At 43.4% G+C, this 20,738-nt stretch overlaps 1 protein-coding gene across 2 annotated transcripts in view; it reads right to left on the reverse strand.

The window, feature by feature from the left end:
* The window catches only part of SH3GL3 (SH3 domain containing GRB2 like 3, endophilin A3), a 145,764-nt gene extending 125,781 nt beyond the window's left edge, over window positions 1-19,983 (reverse strand). The window contains exon 1 of one of the 2 annotated variants that reach the window (XR_004044046.2): window positions 19,769-19,983. Coding sequence is in view for 1 of the 2 variants with exons in the window: in XM_030878498.2 (XP_030734358.1) it covers window positions 19,769-19,813 (45 nt within the window). In the remaining variant the exon portion in view is untranslated. The remainder of the gene's footprint in view (window positions 1-19,768) is intronic. The other variant, XM_030878498.2, reaches the window with a different exon arrangement.
* Between the last annotated feature and the right edge of the window lie 755 nt (window positions 19,984-20,738).

Below are 20,738 nucleotides of genomic sequence, written 5' to 3' on the forward strand. Positions count from 1 at the left end.
CTGGTAGAAGGGCCTAAAAAGTAACCAAAATGATTTCAATACAACAAAGGTGACATTATTGATGTGTGTACACCCAGGGTTCCGGGAGCAGTGATGGCAAGCAATAGCTTTGGAGAAGAAGGAGGAAGAATAAAAGGAAGCTGGGTGAACTAGTTCTCCAGGCTCTGAAGATGGGGAAGAATTTTCCAGGCAGAAGTAACAGAACAGGCAAAGGACAGAATGAGCCCAAAGCTGCTGGAGAACGGAGGTTGAGCGTTGCTAGAAAGAGCTGAAACCATCACACTCCAACTTAAAGAACTGAGAGTCTACCCTACGCCTGTAGGAACTCCATGGCAAGGCCTGGAAGGGGAATGACAAAGTCAAATTTATACTAGTGGCAACCAGGTACGGTGTTCACTTAGGCAAGAGCCATAAGCCCCCGTGGAACAGGGGAATGTGGGGGGGATGGAGAGGAGGGGGTGAATGGGAGAAATATTTAGGAGGCAGAATCTACACAGGACTTACTGACTGCATGTTGAGGCTGGGAGGAATGAAGAAAAGAGGAGAAACTGAAATAAGAAGCCATAAAAAATAGCCAAGAAGCAAGAAATGATGGTAGATTCCAGGAGAGATGGGTGGCACGGTCTGCTGATCTACAATAATTGTCGGGGCAAAATGGATGTCAGCTTCAAAGCCAAGAACAGCCAGGGAACAGGGAGAGAAAAGCAAGCAAGGAAAACACGCCCATCTTATGCACACTGTCAAGCATGTGCAGGTAAGTGGGAGACAGTGGCCAACAGCCAAAGCAGCAGGCAGCATACACTGCTGTATCAGACATTCACTGGATACGTCCTACATGTTCCTTAGGTAGTTCCTGGACACTTGGTACACACAATAAAATACATATAAACAAACAGATTCAAATGTGATTTAATACTGCATTTTAACCAGCTATCTTTTTAAAGTAATTATGGTGGCAAACAAAAATATTGCATACCTTTTCTCTTTATTCCACAGAGGAATTAATTTATCAGACTCTGCATTAGTTAATTCATTCTTTTATTTATTTTTTTTTTAATGATTTCTACCTCCATAGTGCTTAGGAATCATTTGGGTAGTATATATATCTCACTTTAGTTATATTTTTTTGTCCTTATTGAATTTTGTTACAATATTGCTTCTGTTTTATGTTTTGGTTTTTTGGCTGCGAGGCAGGTGGGATCTTAGCTCCTTGACCAGGGATCGAACCCGCACCCCCTGCAATGGAAGGCGAAGTCTTAACCACGGAAGTCCCAGTTAATTCATTCTTGAGCAATCACGTTCATCACACAGGAAGGCACAACAAATGGAGGGGACTTCATAATTGCTGAGGTCAAGCCCTCACTCTAAGATGAGAAAGCTCTGTGACCTTGAGGCCATCCCTTCACGTCTCTGGGCCTCCTCTCATTTGATAACACTTCTGAATGAGACTTCAGGCCAAACACTGGGACACAGGGAGGATTTGGGTCCAGACACTTTTCAAGGGCTGTTCATCTTTTCTCATTTGTTAAAACGGTGAAAATAGCCACTACTTGAGCAAGTGGCTGTGAAGATTACATACATGTAAGTTCCTCCTTACAGTCTGTACAAACTAAAAATGTTCAATAAATGGAAACACCCATGAAGAACCTTTAATATTGGTTTCATTATTGCCGTTTAGAGATGAGGAAACCAACGTCAAGGAGAGTGAAGTTACTCTCCCAGTCACACTTCTTGGCAAACGTGGGAAACGTAGTTTTCGCAAACCCAGATGCTACTCTTCGCAGTACTCCCTGCTACCTCCCCTGACAGTGAGCCCCCGGTCCCCCGATTAGTCACCACAGCCAGGTGGTGAGGCTCGTAGCCCCCCCATTTTGGCACAACCACTGTTCAAATACAGGCCTCCAGTCTCTGCACTTCCCAGTTCCTTCCACCAACAGCCATAGAGGTTCAGTTCCTGGAAGTTCAGCTTCAAGACACAGTGGAATGGAGTTGAATGAAAGGTACATTTAATATACCTGATTTAACAATACCCACGCAGGCGGAAAAGAAAAAAAGACAAGAGAAATTCCTTTATTTTCTCAGTTGCTCCTACACCCGCTTCTACTCCTTCAAAATAAACCTGGGCCTCCATCCACTGTCCCCCAGGAAAGAAATCCACCGCTGAAAATCAGGAAAAATAAAAGTAAGTTATGGGGGCTTCCCTGGTGGCGCGGTGGTTGACAGTCTGCCTGCCGATGCAGAGGACGCGGGTTCGTGCCCCGGTCCGGGAGGATCCCACATGCCGCGGAGCGGCTGGGCCCATGAGCCATGGCCTCTGAGCCTGCGCGTCCGGAGCCTGTGCTCTGCAACGGGAGAGGCTGCAACAGTGAGAGGCCCGTGTACCGCAAAAAAAAAAAAAAAAAAAAAGTGAGTTATGGGCTTTGAGCTCCCAAGGGTCTAAGTCTTTGCTATTTATGGCCAAATTATGGAATCGTATAGGTCGTTTCGCTCTGAAATTTCTGCATTACGTGCTGACTGTTAACACTACTCCTAGTCCTGGATGTCGTGCCATCCTATTGAGAACTCAACCCTTGAAGAGACATGACCACGAGGTTTAGACAACGATTCAGTCTTTTCTTGGAAAAAGCACTTCATCTAAGACATCAATTTGAATAGCAGGGATCCAGGATAAATAAAATTCAAGGATGTTGTTTAACTTTTGTTAAGCAGATTTTACGAGTTACATAAAATTTATCAAATTCTGTCTTAAGATACATAACTTTTACTTATGAGGTCTGAAGGCTCAATGAGAGCACCAGGGAAGAGCTCCCATCTGCCTTAGACTATTCTAGACACTACCTATTCTTGCATTCTCTTCTCAAAATAGTCCCAAATAGGTCACTATGAGCAAAGGGCTCGCTCCCCCTCATTTCTTGCCCATGTTCCCACAGTCGTGTGAGGCTGCCCACTCACTTCAAAGCCTGCCTTCTACTGCTCTGCCCACTCAGCACTGTTGAATTCGTATCATGACTAGACAGCTCTCTGCCCTCACAGCTGATCATTCCACAGTTCCCACATTACGCTGGCCAAGCTCCTTCGAAGAGAGCCTAACACAACAGCACATGGGCGAATGCTCAACTCGGTTCCATCCAATCTGCCTTCCAACAAGGTTTCCAGGAACAGTCCCAGGCGAAAAGCCAAGAGCTGTCTCTACAGAAACCATATTTATCTCCTGAGCCAGTACTGGCAACACCACAGGCGACCAGGAATCATCCTTCTACTATTCAAACCGGAGGAGATGTCAACCTGCCTGTGAACCGTTTCAGCAATATGTGCTAGTCTAAGACGTTCAAAAAAACGTCGCCAACCATTTGGCAATGGACCATGGTAATTCATCACATGTGTTTCTTTTGGCCTGCAGAGGTTTTTAAAACTTTAAATTAATTGCCAATATTTCAAAACTAGGAAACTTCATTTAAAACATCTGGATTTTGCACATTCCTCCCCCAACATCAAGAGCATCCAGGCAGACAATACGTTGGAGTTCAACAGAAGCAGCCATCCAGGTTCCAATGCTGACAACTTGCTGAATGTTCCTTCAACATCAGCAGATGGTTCCATGCAGTGTTCACAAGGCTTAGGATGCCATAAGGGACAACCAGGACAAGAAACGACCAGACAGTCATACCTGCTAGGAAGGGATTTTATCTGGGTAACTCAAAGGACTTCCGATTCAGGGAAATGGAGTACATATACTTTTCTCTATTCCTCCCACTAACTACCACCAAAATCCTGGGCATTATATATAACACAAACCCAAGAAGGCCCTAACATGTGGAAAGAAGGAGGCACACTGAGTAGGCACCTCAGGGCCCAAGAAATGACACAGTGGCGAGCTTCCTGAGTTTTTTTTTTCCCTCATACATCCAAGACTTGGAGCTGAGATAGCAGCAACCTGGAAATACCAACAGATGCAGGAAAATAAATAAATAAGTAACCTCAATAAAGGCCTGCTCTCTCCAGCCAAAGGATCATGCAAGGAGCAGTCTAGCAAGACAGAAGTGTTTAGATCATACCTGCTCTACTCCAGCTCTACTCCAAACGCCCCAGAAAGAGCTGTGACCCCTACCCCCATCCACACTAGCAAAGGATGAGTGGAATGGGGGAACTTGCACCTCTGCCAAGTTGTAATGAGGTGACCCCCACCCCCGCAATCTCTCTTCCCCTGGATGGTGCCAGAGAAAGTCAAGTAGGAAGCCAGTACTTTCATCCCCACCAGGTAGCAACAAGCTCCACCCTGCACACACCTCCAATGTCAGCGGACAACATGTGGGGGAGCCTGGACCTCCACTCCCACAAGTAAGACACCCTCTCACCCTCCTTCCTGGGCTGTATCAGAGGAGGCCTCGTGGAGAATCAGGACTTCTACCACCACCCTATGGTAATGAGGCCACCCCCGCCCATGGTGTGAGTTGAGGCCACATGGGCAACAGCTACAAGGCATTTCTACCTATCCCAGCCAGAGAGGTATCAGCGCAAGCCTACTGAGGTGTCAGAACTCCCGCTCCCACACAGCAATAAGGAGGCACAAACCCTGAATGTCAACAGTCTAAGTGAGAAACTTGGACATTTACCCCCCCTGGGAAGTAACAAGGCAATGCCACCACCTTTCCTTGCCAAGGCAGTGGGAAAGAAAGCCAGTAAAAACAGACAATTTAAATAAGATCCAGAGTCTCATAAAATAATACCTAAAATGCCAGAGTTTCAATTTAAAAAATCCTACCGTCATGAGAGTATGGCCAAGATGGCGGAGTAGAAAGACACTGAGCTCACCTCCTCCCACGGACACACCAAAATTACAACTATTTACAGAGCAACTATGGATGAGAATGACCTGAAGACTATCAAAAAAGGTTTTCCACAACTAAAGATATAAAGAAGGAGCCACAGTGAGACAGGTAGGAGGGGCAGAGACATGGTACAGTCAAGACTCACACCCCCAGCTAGGCAACCCACAAACAGGAGGATAATTATAACTGCAAAGATTTTACCCTAGGGGTGAGGGGTCTGAGCCCCACATTGGGTTCCCCAGCCTGGGGGTCCTGCACTGGGAATACAAGCCCCAGAACAACTGGTTTGCATACAGAAGAGCCAGAGGGCTACAGAAAACAGACTCCACTCTTAAATGGCTCATGCAAAATTTCACATGTCCTGAGACGCAATGCAGAGGTAATAATTTGAAAGGAGCCTGGGTCAGACCCACTTTCTGACCTTGGAGAGCCTCCCAGAGAAGCAGGAGGCAACTAGGATTCCCTTTGGGGGCACAGATGCTGGCAAGCACCAGGTTGGAGCCCTCCTTCTAGCCTATTAGCACTGGGGCTTACCCACCCACCAGCCCCGGGACCCCCAGGACCCTCAGCCAGCCATGCCAGGACCTGGCCCCACCTACCAGCAGGCCAGCAGCATCCACACGAGGCAGGGCCTGGAAGCCAACCAGCCCAGGGGACAGTCCCACCTACAAGTGTACCCACAGTAGTCAGCCCTGTCTCAACAGAAGGGCCCACTCAGTCCACACAGAAGGCACTGCTAGAGCATATAGCTTTGGTGGCCAGAAGGGAGTGTGCTGCTGAGCCCCATAGGACATCTCCCACATAAGGCCATTTCTCTGGATCAGGAAAAATAACCAGCCTACCTAATACGTAGAAATAAAAATAGTCAGGCAAAATGAGGTGACAGAGGAATATGTTCCAAATGAAGAAACAAGATAAAACCCCAGAAGAAGAACGAAGTGAAGTGGAGATAAGCAATCTACCCGATAAAGAGTTCAAGGTAATGATCATAAAGATGCCCAGTGAACTTGGGAGGAGAATGGATGAGCACAGTGAGAAGTTTAACAAAGAGCTGGAAAATATAGAGAAGAACCAAAGCTGAAGAATACAACAACTGAAATAAAAAATATACTAGAAATAATCAACAGGTGAAATGATACAAAGGAGCGGATCACCAAACTGGCAGACAGAATAGTGGAAATCACCCAAGCTGAAAAGAAAAAAAAAAATTTGTTTTAATGAGGATAGTTTAAGAGACCTCTGAGACAATATCAAGCATACTAACATTCACATTATAAGGGTCTCAAAAGGAGAAGAGAGAGAGAAAGGAACAGACAACTTATTTGAAGAGATAATAGCTGAAAAACATCCCTAACCTGGGAAAGGAAACAGACATCCAGGTCCATGAATCACAAAGAGTCCCAAACAAGATGAACCCAAAGAGATCCACAGCAAGACACATTATAATTAAAATGGAAAAAGTTAAAGACAGAGAGAATCTTAAAAGCAGCAAGGAAAAGCAACAAGTTACATAAAAGGGAACTCACATAACACTTGTCAGCTACCTTGCAGCAGAAACTCTGCAAGCCAGAAGGGAGTGGCATAATATATTTAAAGTGATGAAAGGAAAAAACCTAAAACCAAGAATACTCTACCAGGCAAGGCTATCACTCAGATTTGAAGGAGATACAGAGAGTTTTACAGACAAGTAAAAGATAAAAGAGTTCAGCATCACTAAACTGGCTTTACAAGAAATGTTAAAGGGACTTCTCTAAGCAGAAAAGACCACAACTAGAAATATGAAAATTATGAAAGGAAATATGTCAATGGTAAAGGCAAATATACAATAAAGGTAGTAGATCAGCCACTTTGTAGGAAGGTTAAAAGACAAAAGTAGTAAAATCATCTATATCCACAATAAGTAGGTAAAAGATGAACAAGAAGATGTAAATGTGAAGTCATAAACATTAAATGTGGGGCGAGGGGGAGTAAAAATGCAGGGTTGTTAGAATGCATTCAAACTTAAGAGATCACCAACTTAAAATAATCATGTATATACATATATATATGTGTTGTTATATAGAAACCTTGGGGTAACCACAAACCAAAAATCTGTAATAAAAACACAAAAAAGAGAAAGGAATCCAGACATAATAATAGAACAGTTATCAAATCATAAGGGAAAAAAGCAAATGAAGAAGAAAGGGACACAAAAGAACTACAAAAAAAAAACAGAAAACAATTAACAAAATGGCAGTAAGTACATACCTAATCAATAATTTCTTTAAATGTAAATGGACTAAATGCTCCAATCAAAAGATATAGAGTGGCTGAATGGATATAAAAATATAACCCATATATATATTGCCTACAAGAGACTCACTTCAGATCTAGAGACACACACAGCCTGAAAGTGAAGTGATGGAAAAAGTTACTCCATGCAAATGGAAATAAAAAAGAAAGCTGGGGAAGAAATACTTGGACGAAAATAGACTTTAAAACAAAGACTGTAACACGAGATAAAGAAGGACATTACAGAATGATAAAGGGATCAATTCAACAAGAAGATATAACACTTGTGTGTGTGTGTGTGTGTGTGTGTGTGTGTGTGTGTGTGTATCCCCAACATAGAAGCAACTAAATACATAAAGCAAATATTAACAAACAAAAAGGGAGAAATTGATAGTAACACAATAATAGTAGGGGACTTTAACAACCCACTTACATCAATGGACAGATCATCCAGACAGAAAATCAATAGCAGCAAGAGTAGCACCACTAAACTCAATCCCTGGGAACTATACTCAACATCTCAATATCAAGCTGAGCTTTGAACTGTATCTGTCAGCATATGTAGTTTACCTCAATTTAGTTTATGCATCTCTTAGCAAGATGTGTGCTAAGGTAATTGCATCTCTACTTTACTCCATTTCGGCTTATGAAAGGTTTCATAGGAACATTCTACTTTGGATAGTGGGAGAAACCTGTACACTCAAAAATGTTATACATAGAATTCTAAAAAAATTCAAGTAACACACAAGAAGGCAAGGAAAAAAAGACAAGAAACAGAAAACAAACAAACAAAAAAAAGGTAGCCTTTAGCCCTAACATATAATTACATTAAATGTAAATGGTCTAAAAACACCAATTAAAAGACATATTGGTGCAGTGAATTACCATGACCCAACTATATGCTGTCCACAAGAAACTCACTTCAAGTAAAGCAATATATGCAGGTTAAAAGTAAAAGAATGAAAAAATACATATCATGCAAACATTAACCAAAAGAAAGCAGGATTAGCTATATTAATATCAGATAAAGTAGACTTCAGGGCACATAAAATTAGCAGAGACAGAGAGGGACATTAAATAATGATAATGAATTTAAAAGGGTAAATCTACCAAGTAGACATAGAAACCCTAAATGTGTATTTACCAAACACTTGAACTGCAAATTATGCAATGGTAAAACTGACAGCAATGAAAGAAAATATAGACAATAGATATAATTATAGATAATTATATGTGGAGACTTCTCTCAACAATTAAAAGAACTAGACAGAAAACCAGTAAGTATATTGAATTCAACAACACTATTGACCAATAGGATTTAATCAATATTTACAGAATATTCCACCCAACAACAGCATATACACACTATTTTCATGTGCCTTCAGAACATATAACAAAATAGACCACATTTTGAGCCATAAAATAAACCTCACAAAATTTTTAAAAGTCAGAATCATATAGAATGTATTCTCTAATGACATTGGGATCAACCTAGAAATCAAAAACAGGGTTAAACAGGAGAAATTACAAACACCATAAACAATCGTGGATCAAAGAAAAGTCTCAAGGGGAGTCAAAATGTACACTGAATGAATGAAAATTAAAATACAACATATCAAAATTAGTGAAATACAACTAAAACAGTGTTGAGAGGAAAATATATAGCCTTCACTGCATACGTTAGAAAAGAGAAAAGGTTTCCAATCGTCTGCTTCCCTCAAGAACCTATAAAGAGAACAAAATAAACCCAAGCAAGTAAAAGGAAGGAAATAATAAAATAAGAGCAGAAATCAATGAAATTGAAAATGGCAAAACATTGGGGAAAATGAAATAATGACCTGGTTCTTTGAAAAGATCAATATAACTGACAAACCTCTAGCAAGACTGACAAAGATAAAGGGAGAAGGCATGAAATTACCCATATCAAAAGTCAAAGAGACCCTGTACACATGTAATAAGGGAACTGATGATAATGATGAATAGGGGAATACTATGAATAACTCTCCACACATAAGTCTGATATGTGTGGAGAGTTATCCTAAATGAAATGGACCAATCCTTAAAAAACACAAACTAACAAAACTCCCAAATGAGAAATCTCCAAGCCCAGATGTTTTCACTGGAAAATTCTACTAAATGTCTAAAAAAGAATTAACATCAATTTTACATAATCTCTTCCAGAAAACAGAAGAGTAAGCACTTCCCAATTCATTTTATTAAAGTAGTATTACCTGATACTAAAACTAGACAAACACAGTACGAAAAATAAAGACCAATATCCCAAAAATATAGAAACAAAAATCCATGGCAAAACATTAGCAAATAGAATTAATTCATCAATATATAAGAAGAAATATACACCATGATCAAGTGGGTTTTATTCTAAGGACACCCAACTAGTTCAATTTTCAAAAATCAATTAAGGTAATCCACCATATTAACAGGCTAAAGAAGAAAAAAACCACATAATCATATAAACTGATGTAGAAAAAGCCTTTGACAAAATTCAACACCTATTCATGATTTAAAAAACACTCAGAAATAATAGAATTAGAGAACTTCCTCAACGTGTTAAAAAGCATCCACGAAAGATTCATAGCTAACACTCTTAATAGTGAAAGACTGAAAGCCTTTCCGTAAGGGTGGGGAACAAGGCAAGGATTCCACTGCCAACGCTCATTCAAAATAATGCCGGAAGTTCCAGCCAGTGAAATAGGCCAAAAAAAAAGTAAATAAACGGCATATAAAATGTAAAGAAGGAACTAAAACTGTCCCTATTTATAGGTGACATGATTGTTCACAAAAAAATTTCCAAGGAATATACCAAAAAACACAAAACAAACAACCCCCTCACAAAAAAAATCCCTCCCAGAACTAATAAATGAATTCAGCAAGTTCACAATTGTAAATTTAATGAAGCATGTATAGAACTTCTACGCTAAAGATTCAACATAGGAGTCATGTCAATGCTCTCTAAACTGATACACAGTTTTAGTGCAATTCCTATAAAAATTCCAGAAATATTTTTTGTAGATATAGATACGATTATTCTAAAATATATATGAAAGACAGAGGAGCTACAATAGCTAAAACAATTTTGAGAAAGAAGAATAATGTGGAAAGAATCAGTCTGATTTCAAGACATCATGTAGTGACAGTCAAGACTGGGTGCTATTGGCCAAGGGATAGATCAGTGGAATAGGACAGAGAAAGCATGAATAGATCCACACAAGTATGCCCAACTGATTTTGTCAAAGGTTCAAAAGCAATTCAATGGAGGAGGGATAACCTTTTCAACAAATGGTGCTGGGGTAAAAAAACACTCATAAACCAAAAAAAAAAATGACCTTCAACCTAAGTCATACCCTATAAAAAATTAACTCAAAATGGACAACAGGCTTAAATGTAAAACACAAAACCGTAGAACTTTTAGAAAAAAACATAGGAGAAAATCTTCAAGATCTTGGACTAGGCAGAGTTCTTAGATACCATAAACATGATCAATAAAAGGAGAAATTCTCAAACTGCATTTCATCAAAATTTTAAAGTTTTGCTCTGTGAAAGAAGATGAAAAGACAATCTACAGACTGGGAGAAAATATTTGCAAACCATACATCCAACAAAGGAGGACACCCTAGGACATTATAGAGAATTCTCAGAAGTCAACAGTTAAAAAAAAATTCCAATTTAAAAATGGGCTAAAGATGTGAACAGACATTTCACCTAAGAGGAGATACAGAAAGCAAATAAGTACATGAAGAGTTGTTCAACCATTAGCAATTAGTGAAATGCACAGTAAAACACAATGACGTAACTCCATACATCTAATAGAATGGCTAGAAGAAAAAATAGTGACAATAAATCCTAGAGAGGATGTGGAAAAGTTGGAACCCTCATACATTACTGGTAGGAACATAAAATGATAGTCACTCTAGAAAAGAGGGAAAGTTTCCTAAAATACTAAACGTGTAACTACCACGTGATCTAACAACTGCACTCCTAAGCATTCAACCCAGAGACATGCAAAGTTATGTTCACATAAAAACCTGTACATAAATATTTATAGCAGCTTTATTCCTAAGAGCCAAACTGGAAACAATCCCGATGTCCTTCAACAGGTAAATGGTTAAACAAACCGATATCTGTAATTAAAAAGGAGAAAACTATTGGACTTCCCTGGTAGCACAGTGGTTAAGAATCCACCTGCCAATGCAGGGGTCACAGGTTCGAGCCCTGGTCTTGGAAGATCCCACAAGCCGTGGAGCAACTAAGCCCGTGTGCCACAACTACTGAGCCTGAGCTCTAGAGCCCGGGAGCCACAACTACTGAGCCCACACGACACAACTACTGAAGCCCTCGTGCCTAGAGCCCATGCTCCGCAACAAGAGAAGCCACCGCAATGAGAAGCCTGTGCACCGCAACAAAGAGTAGCTCCCACTCACCGCAACTAGAGAAAGCCCACATGCAGCAATGATGACCCAACGCAGCCAAAAATTTAAAATAATAAATAAATAAATAAATTTATTTTTTTTAAAAAGGAGCAAACTGGTGATACATACAACAACCTGGATGAACTTCTACAGTATTACGCTGATAAAAAATCCAAGCCAAAAGGTTACAGACTATATGGTTCCATTTATGTAACACTTACGAAATGACAAAATTATAGAAAGGAGAACAAATTAGTGGTTGTCAGGCATTACAGAGCAGGTGGGGGCAGAAGAGGAGTGGGCAAGGCCTTAAAAGGGCAACATTCATGATCCTTACGGTGATGAATCTGTTCTGTATTGAGCTCAGCAAGGTCACAGGTGTAAATTTAACAAAGCATGTACAGGACATGTATGCTAAAAACTACAAAATCCTGATGAAATAAATCAAAGAGCAAAATACATAGAGAGATATACCATATCCATGTATTAGATAATGTAAATGTAAATATCCTGGTTGTGATAATGTACTATAGTTTTGCAAGATGGAAAAATCTGGGCAAAGGGCATAAGGTATCTGCATTCTTTCTCACAATTGCATGTGAATCTGCAACTATCTCAAAATAAAAAAGTTTAATTTAAAAATACATGGGATTATAAAGGAAACCAATTGTACTGAACTCAGTCATCAAAATACCAAAATATTTATCATACAGTTTTTTAAAAGTTAAGCAGTGTGATAGAGAGGGCATATGCCTATTTGAATTGGGTGGTCAGGGAAGACTTCTGGGGCAAAGTGGTAATCTGTGCTATGATCTAAATGACAATAAGGAAACACTTTGCAAAGATCTAGAGGAAAGGCATGCAAGGCGGAGGAAACAGCTCTGGCAAAGGCCCAACGAAAAGAAGACCTTAGCACATCAAAGGAACAAAGAGAGGCCAGCCTGGCTGAACAGCAGCAGGAGAGGGAAGGGAGAGGCCAAGTTATGTGAGGCTTCACAGGCCAGAGGAGGAAGTTGGGCTTTTATTCTAAAAGCAACTGGAAGCCACTGAAGCACTGAAGACTTGTAAGCAGTCTAAATTACATTAACAGAATGACAGAGTCTGAGATACATTTTTAGAAGAGCATTCAGGTCACTGTGGGTAAATGGATTGTACCTGGTAGGAAGAAAGGTCTGGAAATTGGTGAGGAGGCTCCAGCAACCATGCGAGCAAGAGGTGATAGAACAAGGATAGTAGTAGCAGAGCCAGAAAGAGGTAAAGTGAATGAGGGATACATTTTTAAAGTAGAACCAAGCGGAAGTACTTTCTGATGAATTAGAGATAAGAGAAAGAAAAAAATCAAAGAGGAATCTTGGTTTTGTCTTATTTTACTTGAGCAGTTGAACAACTGACTGAAATAGAAACCACCAGCAGGAAAACAGGTTGGGGTGATGAAAAGTAAAGAGTTCAGGTTTGGACATCTTAAATTTGACAACCTTTTAAATATCCAAGAGGTGAGGTGATGTAGGCAGTTAGACTTATGAGTTTGTTATGGGTCTGTGTTCAGGAGGAGTGTCTGGGCTAGCAATATAATTTAGAGAGCAATGAACATATAGATCATGTATAATTCCATGAGGCTGGACAAAACACCTTGGCAGAGTGCAAGGCTAAGAAAAAGGGGAATTACTCCAAGCCAGAGCCCTGGGGCACTCTAGGACTTAAGTTTTCAAGGGGACAAGAAGGAGCCATTAAAGGAGATCTGAGGCAACAGGCACTAAAGCCAGAGGAAAACCACACAAGTGTAGAAGGAGCTGTAAGCAGAGAATGGTCCGCTGGGTCAAAGGCTGCTGAGAATCAGACGGGGAAGTGGCCATCCAATTTGGCAACTTGGAGGTAGGCCAATCACCACCTAGGTAAGGTGGTCTCAGACAGATGGAGAGGAAAGTCAACTGGAATGGGTTGAGAAGAGAATGGGAGATGAGAAAGTAGAAACGGGGCATCAAAAAACTTTCTCAGTACATTTTGCTGGGAAGGGGAGAGAAGAAATAGGATGGAGGTGAAGCGGGATCTCGGACCAAGGAAGGATTTTTTTCCTTTCTTTTTTATCAGATAGGCGATACTGTTTTATCAGATAGGCGATAGTTAGGGGAACCACTGACTGAAACCGCCCACCCTGGCCAGGCCCAATAGTAACCACTTGCATGAGTTATCTTACAACAGGAGGTCCTGGTAAGGAACATGGAACTAACAAGCCACCACCAACTGGAAGAATTCAGGAAAGGTCAAAAGGAGAGAGGAGACACCAGTCCATATGTCCTTCCAACCTCCCAGAAACCCCCTCGCTGGAATCTATCTTGGCTGAGCGATGCGCTCACCACCAGGAAGGACCCTGAGTCAGAATGATTGGCCAGAGACAACCCGGAAACTAACCCCATCCAATAAAACCCGAGATAGCAAGCCACGTGGCAGAGCAGTCCTCCAGGTTCTCTTACCCTCTGCTCTCCACCCAGGCGCCCCTTCCCAATAAAGTCTCCAGCTTTGTCAGCATGTGTGTCTCCTCCAACTATTCATTTCTGAGGGTTAGAAAAGGGCCCACTCTCGGGCCGTGGAAGGGGCCGCCCTTCCTGCAACAGTACTAGAGAGCATTCCATATGCCGATGGAAATGATCCAGGAAAGAAGAAAATATAGTGCAGAAGAGAGATGCAACAGGAGCAAAATCCCTGAGAAAATGAGAGGAGACAGGGTCCAAAGCAGAGTGCAGAGACCAGCCAGGTGTACCCTGTCCTTGTTACACTGGGAGAAACAGAGGAGCACCCACGCATTAGCTGACAGGTCCCTCCAGACTTCTGAACTGTGGCCCATAAGGAAGAAAGAACACAGACGTGGATGAGGAGATATGACTCAGATATCAGGTTCATGAGTAGGGAGTACCCAAGTCATCCAGCCTGAAATAGCAGCAGCTTCTACCACTGACAGGATGATTCGATCAGGCAAAGCACTTGGTGACATCAGTGTTTGAGAATGATTTAGCCAATGCCGGTGGGAAAGACACCATCATCCAATGAATTACAAAGTCAGAAGGAACAACACTGGGCTCAGGAAAGTCACTGCTGCTGGTGCTGCGGTAAAAACATGGGATGACCCTGGGAATTGCAAGGCAAGAGCTCATCCGGAAGGCATCTCACAGAAGAACTCCAAGAATTAGAATTGCAACAATGCCTTCTCAGTCATCCCCAGCGCTTCCTCCAGCCCCTTCCCCCCAACTCAACACTTTCCCAGGTTTCTAGTGAAAAAGAAAATCTAGCTATCCACATTTGGCTGATGTATACTCTCCAGAATAAATTCACTTATTATTTAGCCAAATAAAATCGTGTATCAGTTCTGTTTATCAGCAGTTTTATTTTCTGGGTAAAGCATGCCAATGATAGCATCCCCCAAATACACATGATACACCCCCACACACACTTAACGCTGGGAAATATAACTTCTAGTCAGTTTGTTAGGCAAGTTGAAAAATGAATCTGAAAAGAATAGTACATACACACACAAAAAAAATCCCTGCTTTTAAATGCATTTTTAATCAAATTCCAAGTGATAGCCTCAATTACAGTTACATTAGAGAAAAGGCATCAGTGGTAAGAAATGCTTGGATTATACTGTGTTCTTCAGATATTAAAAAAATTAAAACTAATTTAGTTTGAGCATCTACTCTAGCACCCTGAGTTAAAAATATACGGATAACACATAGATTTATGGATTAATTTATCAAGCAGTCTATGTGGAAAGGAGCAAGCAGGTTTTAGCTTAATACATTTTCTGATGCATCTAAGTAAAAAAAATTAATCACTATGGATTTTGCAAAGTGCATTTTTCTTTATCTCTAAGGAGAAAGTGAAACAAGAGACATTCACTGCCTCCCTAGAGATTCTCATAATTTGCAAAGAATATCCTTCTCTGAAGTGTTTACCCCTAAAGGGTCAGCCTGTGCATTTAGTCATTACAGGGAGAATGTTTTGGCCCCTTATGACCACTCATCATTTTTCTGATTAATGCATCAAACGAGAAGGGGGGGAAGGTTACAAAAAAACTTTGTTAGGGGCTCCCCATTCCCTACTGTGTTCCTGGGTCACATGAAAGGGCACTGCTACATAAGGGCAAAAAGAAGTAAATTTAACATGAAGCCCACAAGTGTCATCACCATCTTGTGTCATCGCCAGCTGGTTAGTTAGGGGAGAGAAGAATAAGAGGAAAGAATAAAACTAAGCTTTCATGGGATGGGGAATAAGGCTCCTAGAAGTCCATAAAGGGAATAAATCTGGCTATTAGCATGGCATCCAGGTCAGCGCAAGCACAGATGTGGCCTAAGCATCCTACACCAACAATAAATGCTGTCAAGAAAATTATGATGAAATAAACATAATTAATACAAATCAATGAGTGGTGACATATCATTATTGTAAGTTATATTTTTATTGGTCAGGCACAATGCTTAACAAGAAACCACAATGCCATCTCTAAGCTATTTGTATTTATCTCTAGTAACTCAAGCTGCATCCCTACCAGTAGAAAAGTAAACCACTCGATTAAGAACCCTTTTCAGGGACTTGCCTGGTGGCATAGTGGTTAAGAATCCACCTGCCAATGCAGGGGACACGGGTTAGAGCCCTGGTCCGGGAAGATCCCACATGCCGCGGAGCACTGAAGCCCGTGCACCACAACTACTGAGCCTGCACTCTAGAGCCCATGCGCCACAACTACTGAGCTCGTGTGCCACAACTACTGAAGCTCGAGCACCTACAGCCCATGCTCCACAAGAAGAGAAGCCACCGCAATGAGAAGCCCACATACTGCAATGAAGAGTAGCCCCCGCTTGCTGCTAGAGAAAGCCCATGTGCAGCAACTAAGACCCAATGCAGCCAAAAATAAATAAATAAATTAAATTTTATTTAAAAAAAAATACACCATTTAAAAACAAAGAAACCTTTTCAAGAGAAGAAAGGTATTTAATTACAATCTTGGGACACCTGGGTTATAATCCCAAATGCTGAAGGAAAGGATTAATTAAATCTCGTTATTCACTCAACTTGTACTCTTCTCATTTTACTTGATTTCCTCCTCTTTCCTGTTAGTCTCCACATGTTGCCAAAATGATGCAGAATCCCTGGGGTTTACAATTCTTCGTTCTCTGTAAAGTAAGGGGATTTTTTTTTTTTTCCCTGCAGAGATAGGTAAGGTATCAAGAAAGAAGGACAGGTAACCAGGAAGTTATAAGCTATTTTACCTTGCCTATCATTGAGAAAAATCATCTCAATTTGTCATGGTACTGGTACGCTTATTTGTAAAAGGTCCACTTTATAATCTTTGTCTTTCTCTGAAATACTTTAAGTGAATTACTTAACAATTTCAGAACTGGGATATATTATATAGATACATATATAGATAGATATGTACTTGTGTGTGTGTGTGTGTGTGTGGTACGTGGGCCTCTCACTGTTGTGGCCTCTCCCGTTGCGGAGCACAAGCTCCGGACACGCAGGCTCAGCGGCCATGGCTCACGGGCCCAGCCGCTCCGCGGCATGTGGGATCTTCCCGGACCGGGGCACGAACCCGTGTCCCCTGCATCGGCAGGCGGACTCTCAACCACTGCGCCACCAGGGAAGCCCGATATGTATTTTCTTGAGATATAATTTATACTATACAAGTCACAACTGAAAGTATACGATTCAATGGTTTTTAGTATATTCACAAAGTTGTGCAATCATCACCACAATCAATTTTAGAACAGAGACATGGCTTCTAAATCCTCTAATTCATTATACAGAGAGAAAACTAACAACCAGATGGGTTAAGTCACGTTCCCCAGGTCACAGAGCTAGTCAGTGGCAGAGTCAGTCCTGGATCCCTGGGAAGTATTAAGCCATTGACATCATCCAGACTCCCTTTCCCCTGCCTAGGAAAGTTCTTCATGAATTAAAAACTGCTGTGAAAGTGTTGTCTGAGAAGAACATCTGGCATTTTTTTTATTGTGCTCCCTCTTATTATATTAAGCCTGGTCTAATTTCTCCACCAAATCTGTCATATTGCAAGATTTCTGAGAAAGACCCCCAGAACAGATAAAAATGTATCTATTGGGCACTTTGACCACAAAATGAAGCCCAGAGAAAATCTGTGATGTCTTTCTTTTCAGATAAAGTCACAAAGGATTTCAGTTCACACACAAAAAAGGCTAAATTAGACCCTCTGCTCATTTCTTTTTTAATGGGCTGATTATGGGTAGTTAAACTAAATGACCTCATCACTAGCACATTATTTCACCAACGCCAATAACTTCCTGTGATTTCAACCATTCACTCTGGTTAGTGGTCAGAAACCAATTTCAATCATCCAAGAGCTGTGTCTTGCTCATCTCTGAGATTTGCTCCCATGAAGTCCATATCCAATAAAAGAATATTTTTCAAAAGAGGTTAGTTCCTTGCCAGTGCTAGGTAAGCCAGCAAGTACGCTGACACTGCCCTGACCACAGCTGCACTCGCCTCCAGGCTGCCCACCCCTCAGTACTGAGCTCACAGCAGCACTTGCTGACTGTTCCCACCTTTAAATGCGCCCACCTCTCTAGGTTTCCATGACACTCCTCTCTCCTGGGTTGTACTAGTTCTCTCTCTCCTTCCTGTGCTCCTCCACCCCAAAAGTTTCACTTATTTAATAAATATTTATTGAGTGGTTACTGTTTATCAAGTCCTGGCCTAAACATTGCCCCAAATGTTGGTGCTCCCTTCAGTCTATGTGCAGCTCACTGTGCATTTTCTCACTTTTATTTGCACTTACATTTTTAAATCTCCATTTAGGCTGGAAATCCCCCCAAACTCTGTAGTTCCAGTCTTGGCCTCACCCACTGGCTCCCAGGCCAATGACATCTGAATGTCTCACAAACCTCTCAAAGTGCTCAAACCCCACAGTGAATCCACCATCGCTCTGGTCACCTAATTGGCCCCTCATCCAGGACTCCTTATCACCCCAATAGTACTGTCCACCCCAATAGCACTGTCCACCCAGTGCCCCCAGCTGGAAACTGAGCACCACCCAGTTTCTTCATGGAAGGGATGCAAGTGAGGGAACAGCACTGAGACCGACAGAAGAGAATCCTCCAATTCCAGCTGCATTTCAGGGACCAATTTGTGGAAGAAGCAGGATGAGACCTCATCTGAAATGTGAATTCTGAATGAAATCTGTAGAAGAGATCCAGCAGTGCAGGTGTGGGATAGATTTTACAATGTCAGCTCTGCCATAGCTAGAAGAAACTGAAATCTTAGAATACAAATTTGCTTGTCAACAGACAGACACACACACACACACACACACACACACACACACACCAACTCCATGCCGCCCTCCTGTTTCCTCCGCTTAGAACTCCTAACCTTTCCACCCACACCCCCTACCACAATTCCTCCTCATACTTAATTCACAAATGACGCGACTCTTCCTCCGGGAAGCTCTCCCTGATGCCCCTACTGTATTATCTGGCATCCCCTGTGCGTGGAGGTGTGTCTAACACTATTTGTTTACGTGTCTGTCTCAGTGTCTCCCCACCAGACTGCCGGCTCTTTGCGAGCAGGAGCCTGGCGCCCAACCCCGGGCCGACACCAGGAAGACGGTGGGGAGAGGAAGGACTGCTGTGTAGCGTCCCAGCCCGGGAGCCGGACGCAGTCGGGCGGGGTCCATTTCGAGGCGCGCGCTGGGAGCGCTGCGGGACGCGCTGCGGGGCCCACCCGAGCGCCAAGTACACAGCATCCCGGGATCCGCCGACGCCCGCGCGGCCGCCCCCAAGCGGCAGGACGTGCCCCGGGGGCTCCCAGCCAAACGGGAGGGAGGCCCGGCCGGCACCGCACTCTCTGTGGTCCACCTCCCGGCGCGGGTTCAGTAGAGGCACCAAGCGGAGCCTCCAGGCCTCAGGACGCCCACTCTCTCTCCAGTGCCCGAGACCCCGCGGCCCGCCACCTCTGTGCTCTCCTCCGCAGAACCTCTCAGAATTACAGTGGCTCGGGGTGGAGCTGGGGGCCGGGGGCTGGGAAGGAGGAGGCGCCAAGGAGCGGAGGAGACAGCAGGCGGCCCCTCACTCCACCTCCGCGCCCGCCTAGGCGGGAAAAAATGGAGCCCTAAGAGAGGCCCCTAAGGGCGCCAGAGCCCCAAAGGCCCCGGAGCCTCGAAGGGCCCGCAGCTCCCTAGTCCCCCTCCCTCTCGCCTCTGTGCCTCCCTACCTGGCTGGCTTTGTGGAACTGCTTCTTCAGCCCCGCCACCGACATCTCGACGGCGCCCGGCCGGGGCTGGATGGTCTCTGGGCTCTGCCGGGCCACGCGGCCGCGACACGCTGGGGAAGCGGGCGCCGGGGCCGGTCCCCGCGCGGCTGGGCTCCCCGGGCCAGCCTCCCACGGCCACGGCCACAGCCACAGCCGCTGTCACACTCGCACACACGCGCACACGCTGATAGCAACACTGCGTTCCAAAGCCCCTGCGCAGCCCATTGGCCAAGCCGCGGCGGTATGCAAATGAGGCCGCTGGGGCCGCCCACGCTTCATTGTTGCGTGGAGACCCGGGAAGACTGGAGCTGCTGGGAAAATGGGCCTGGGAGGCTGGGCGTGGGGATGTCCTGGGGTCCGGAGAGCAGAGCCACACAGGGCTGCTTGCTGGGCGTTGGACGGGATGCATCTGGCATTACGATTGCCCTGGATGGGGAGAGAGAGATCACCTTTCTATGCTTCTGGGACTTGGTGCGAAACCTGCTTTTGCTCATAGGCAATATCGCCTCCCTCAGGCGCATTTTCGGTAGGTTTCTGGTTTTTAAAAGCGACGCTCCGAAATACGCCTAAGTGGGGAGAAATGGAACGGGACAGAGGACCTGCAGTAGGAGGAATTAGTCTGTGGGCGGCTGGTCTGTCTCTTCTTAACCCCATTCGGTACTCTGGGTACAATCTGGTCCTCTAGGAGCCCAAGAGTTATTGGGTAATTTGTTAAATACCGCGCTCGCCTCCATAGAGCGCTGAGCCCACTGTCAACTGTATTAAGAGCAGCTATCTCCAAGGAGCCTTAAACAGTTCGCTTTGTATCCAGGGGAATTCACCGGAGGACGAACCCAGCTCCCTCGGTAACTCCTACCAGTTGTGTCAGTTACAGAGTGTCCTTTTTCAGAGAGACCGGAGCGCCCATGTGCGCGGAGGTCCGGCCAGGTGT

The sequence above is a fragment of the Globicephala melas genome, chromosome 2 (genome assembly GCF_963455315.2).
Source record: "Globicephala melas chromosome 2, mGloMel1.2, whole genome shotgun sequence".
NCBI lineage: Eukaryota > Metazoa > Chordata > Mammalia > Artiodactyla > Delphinidae > Globicephala > Globicephala melas.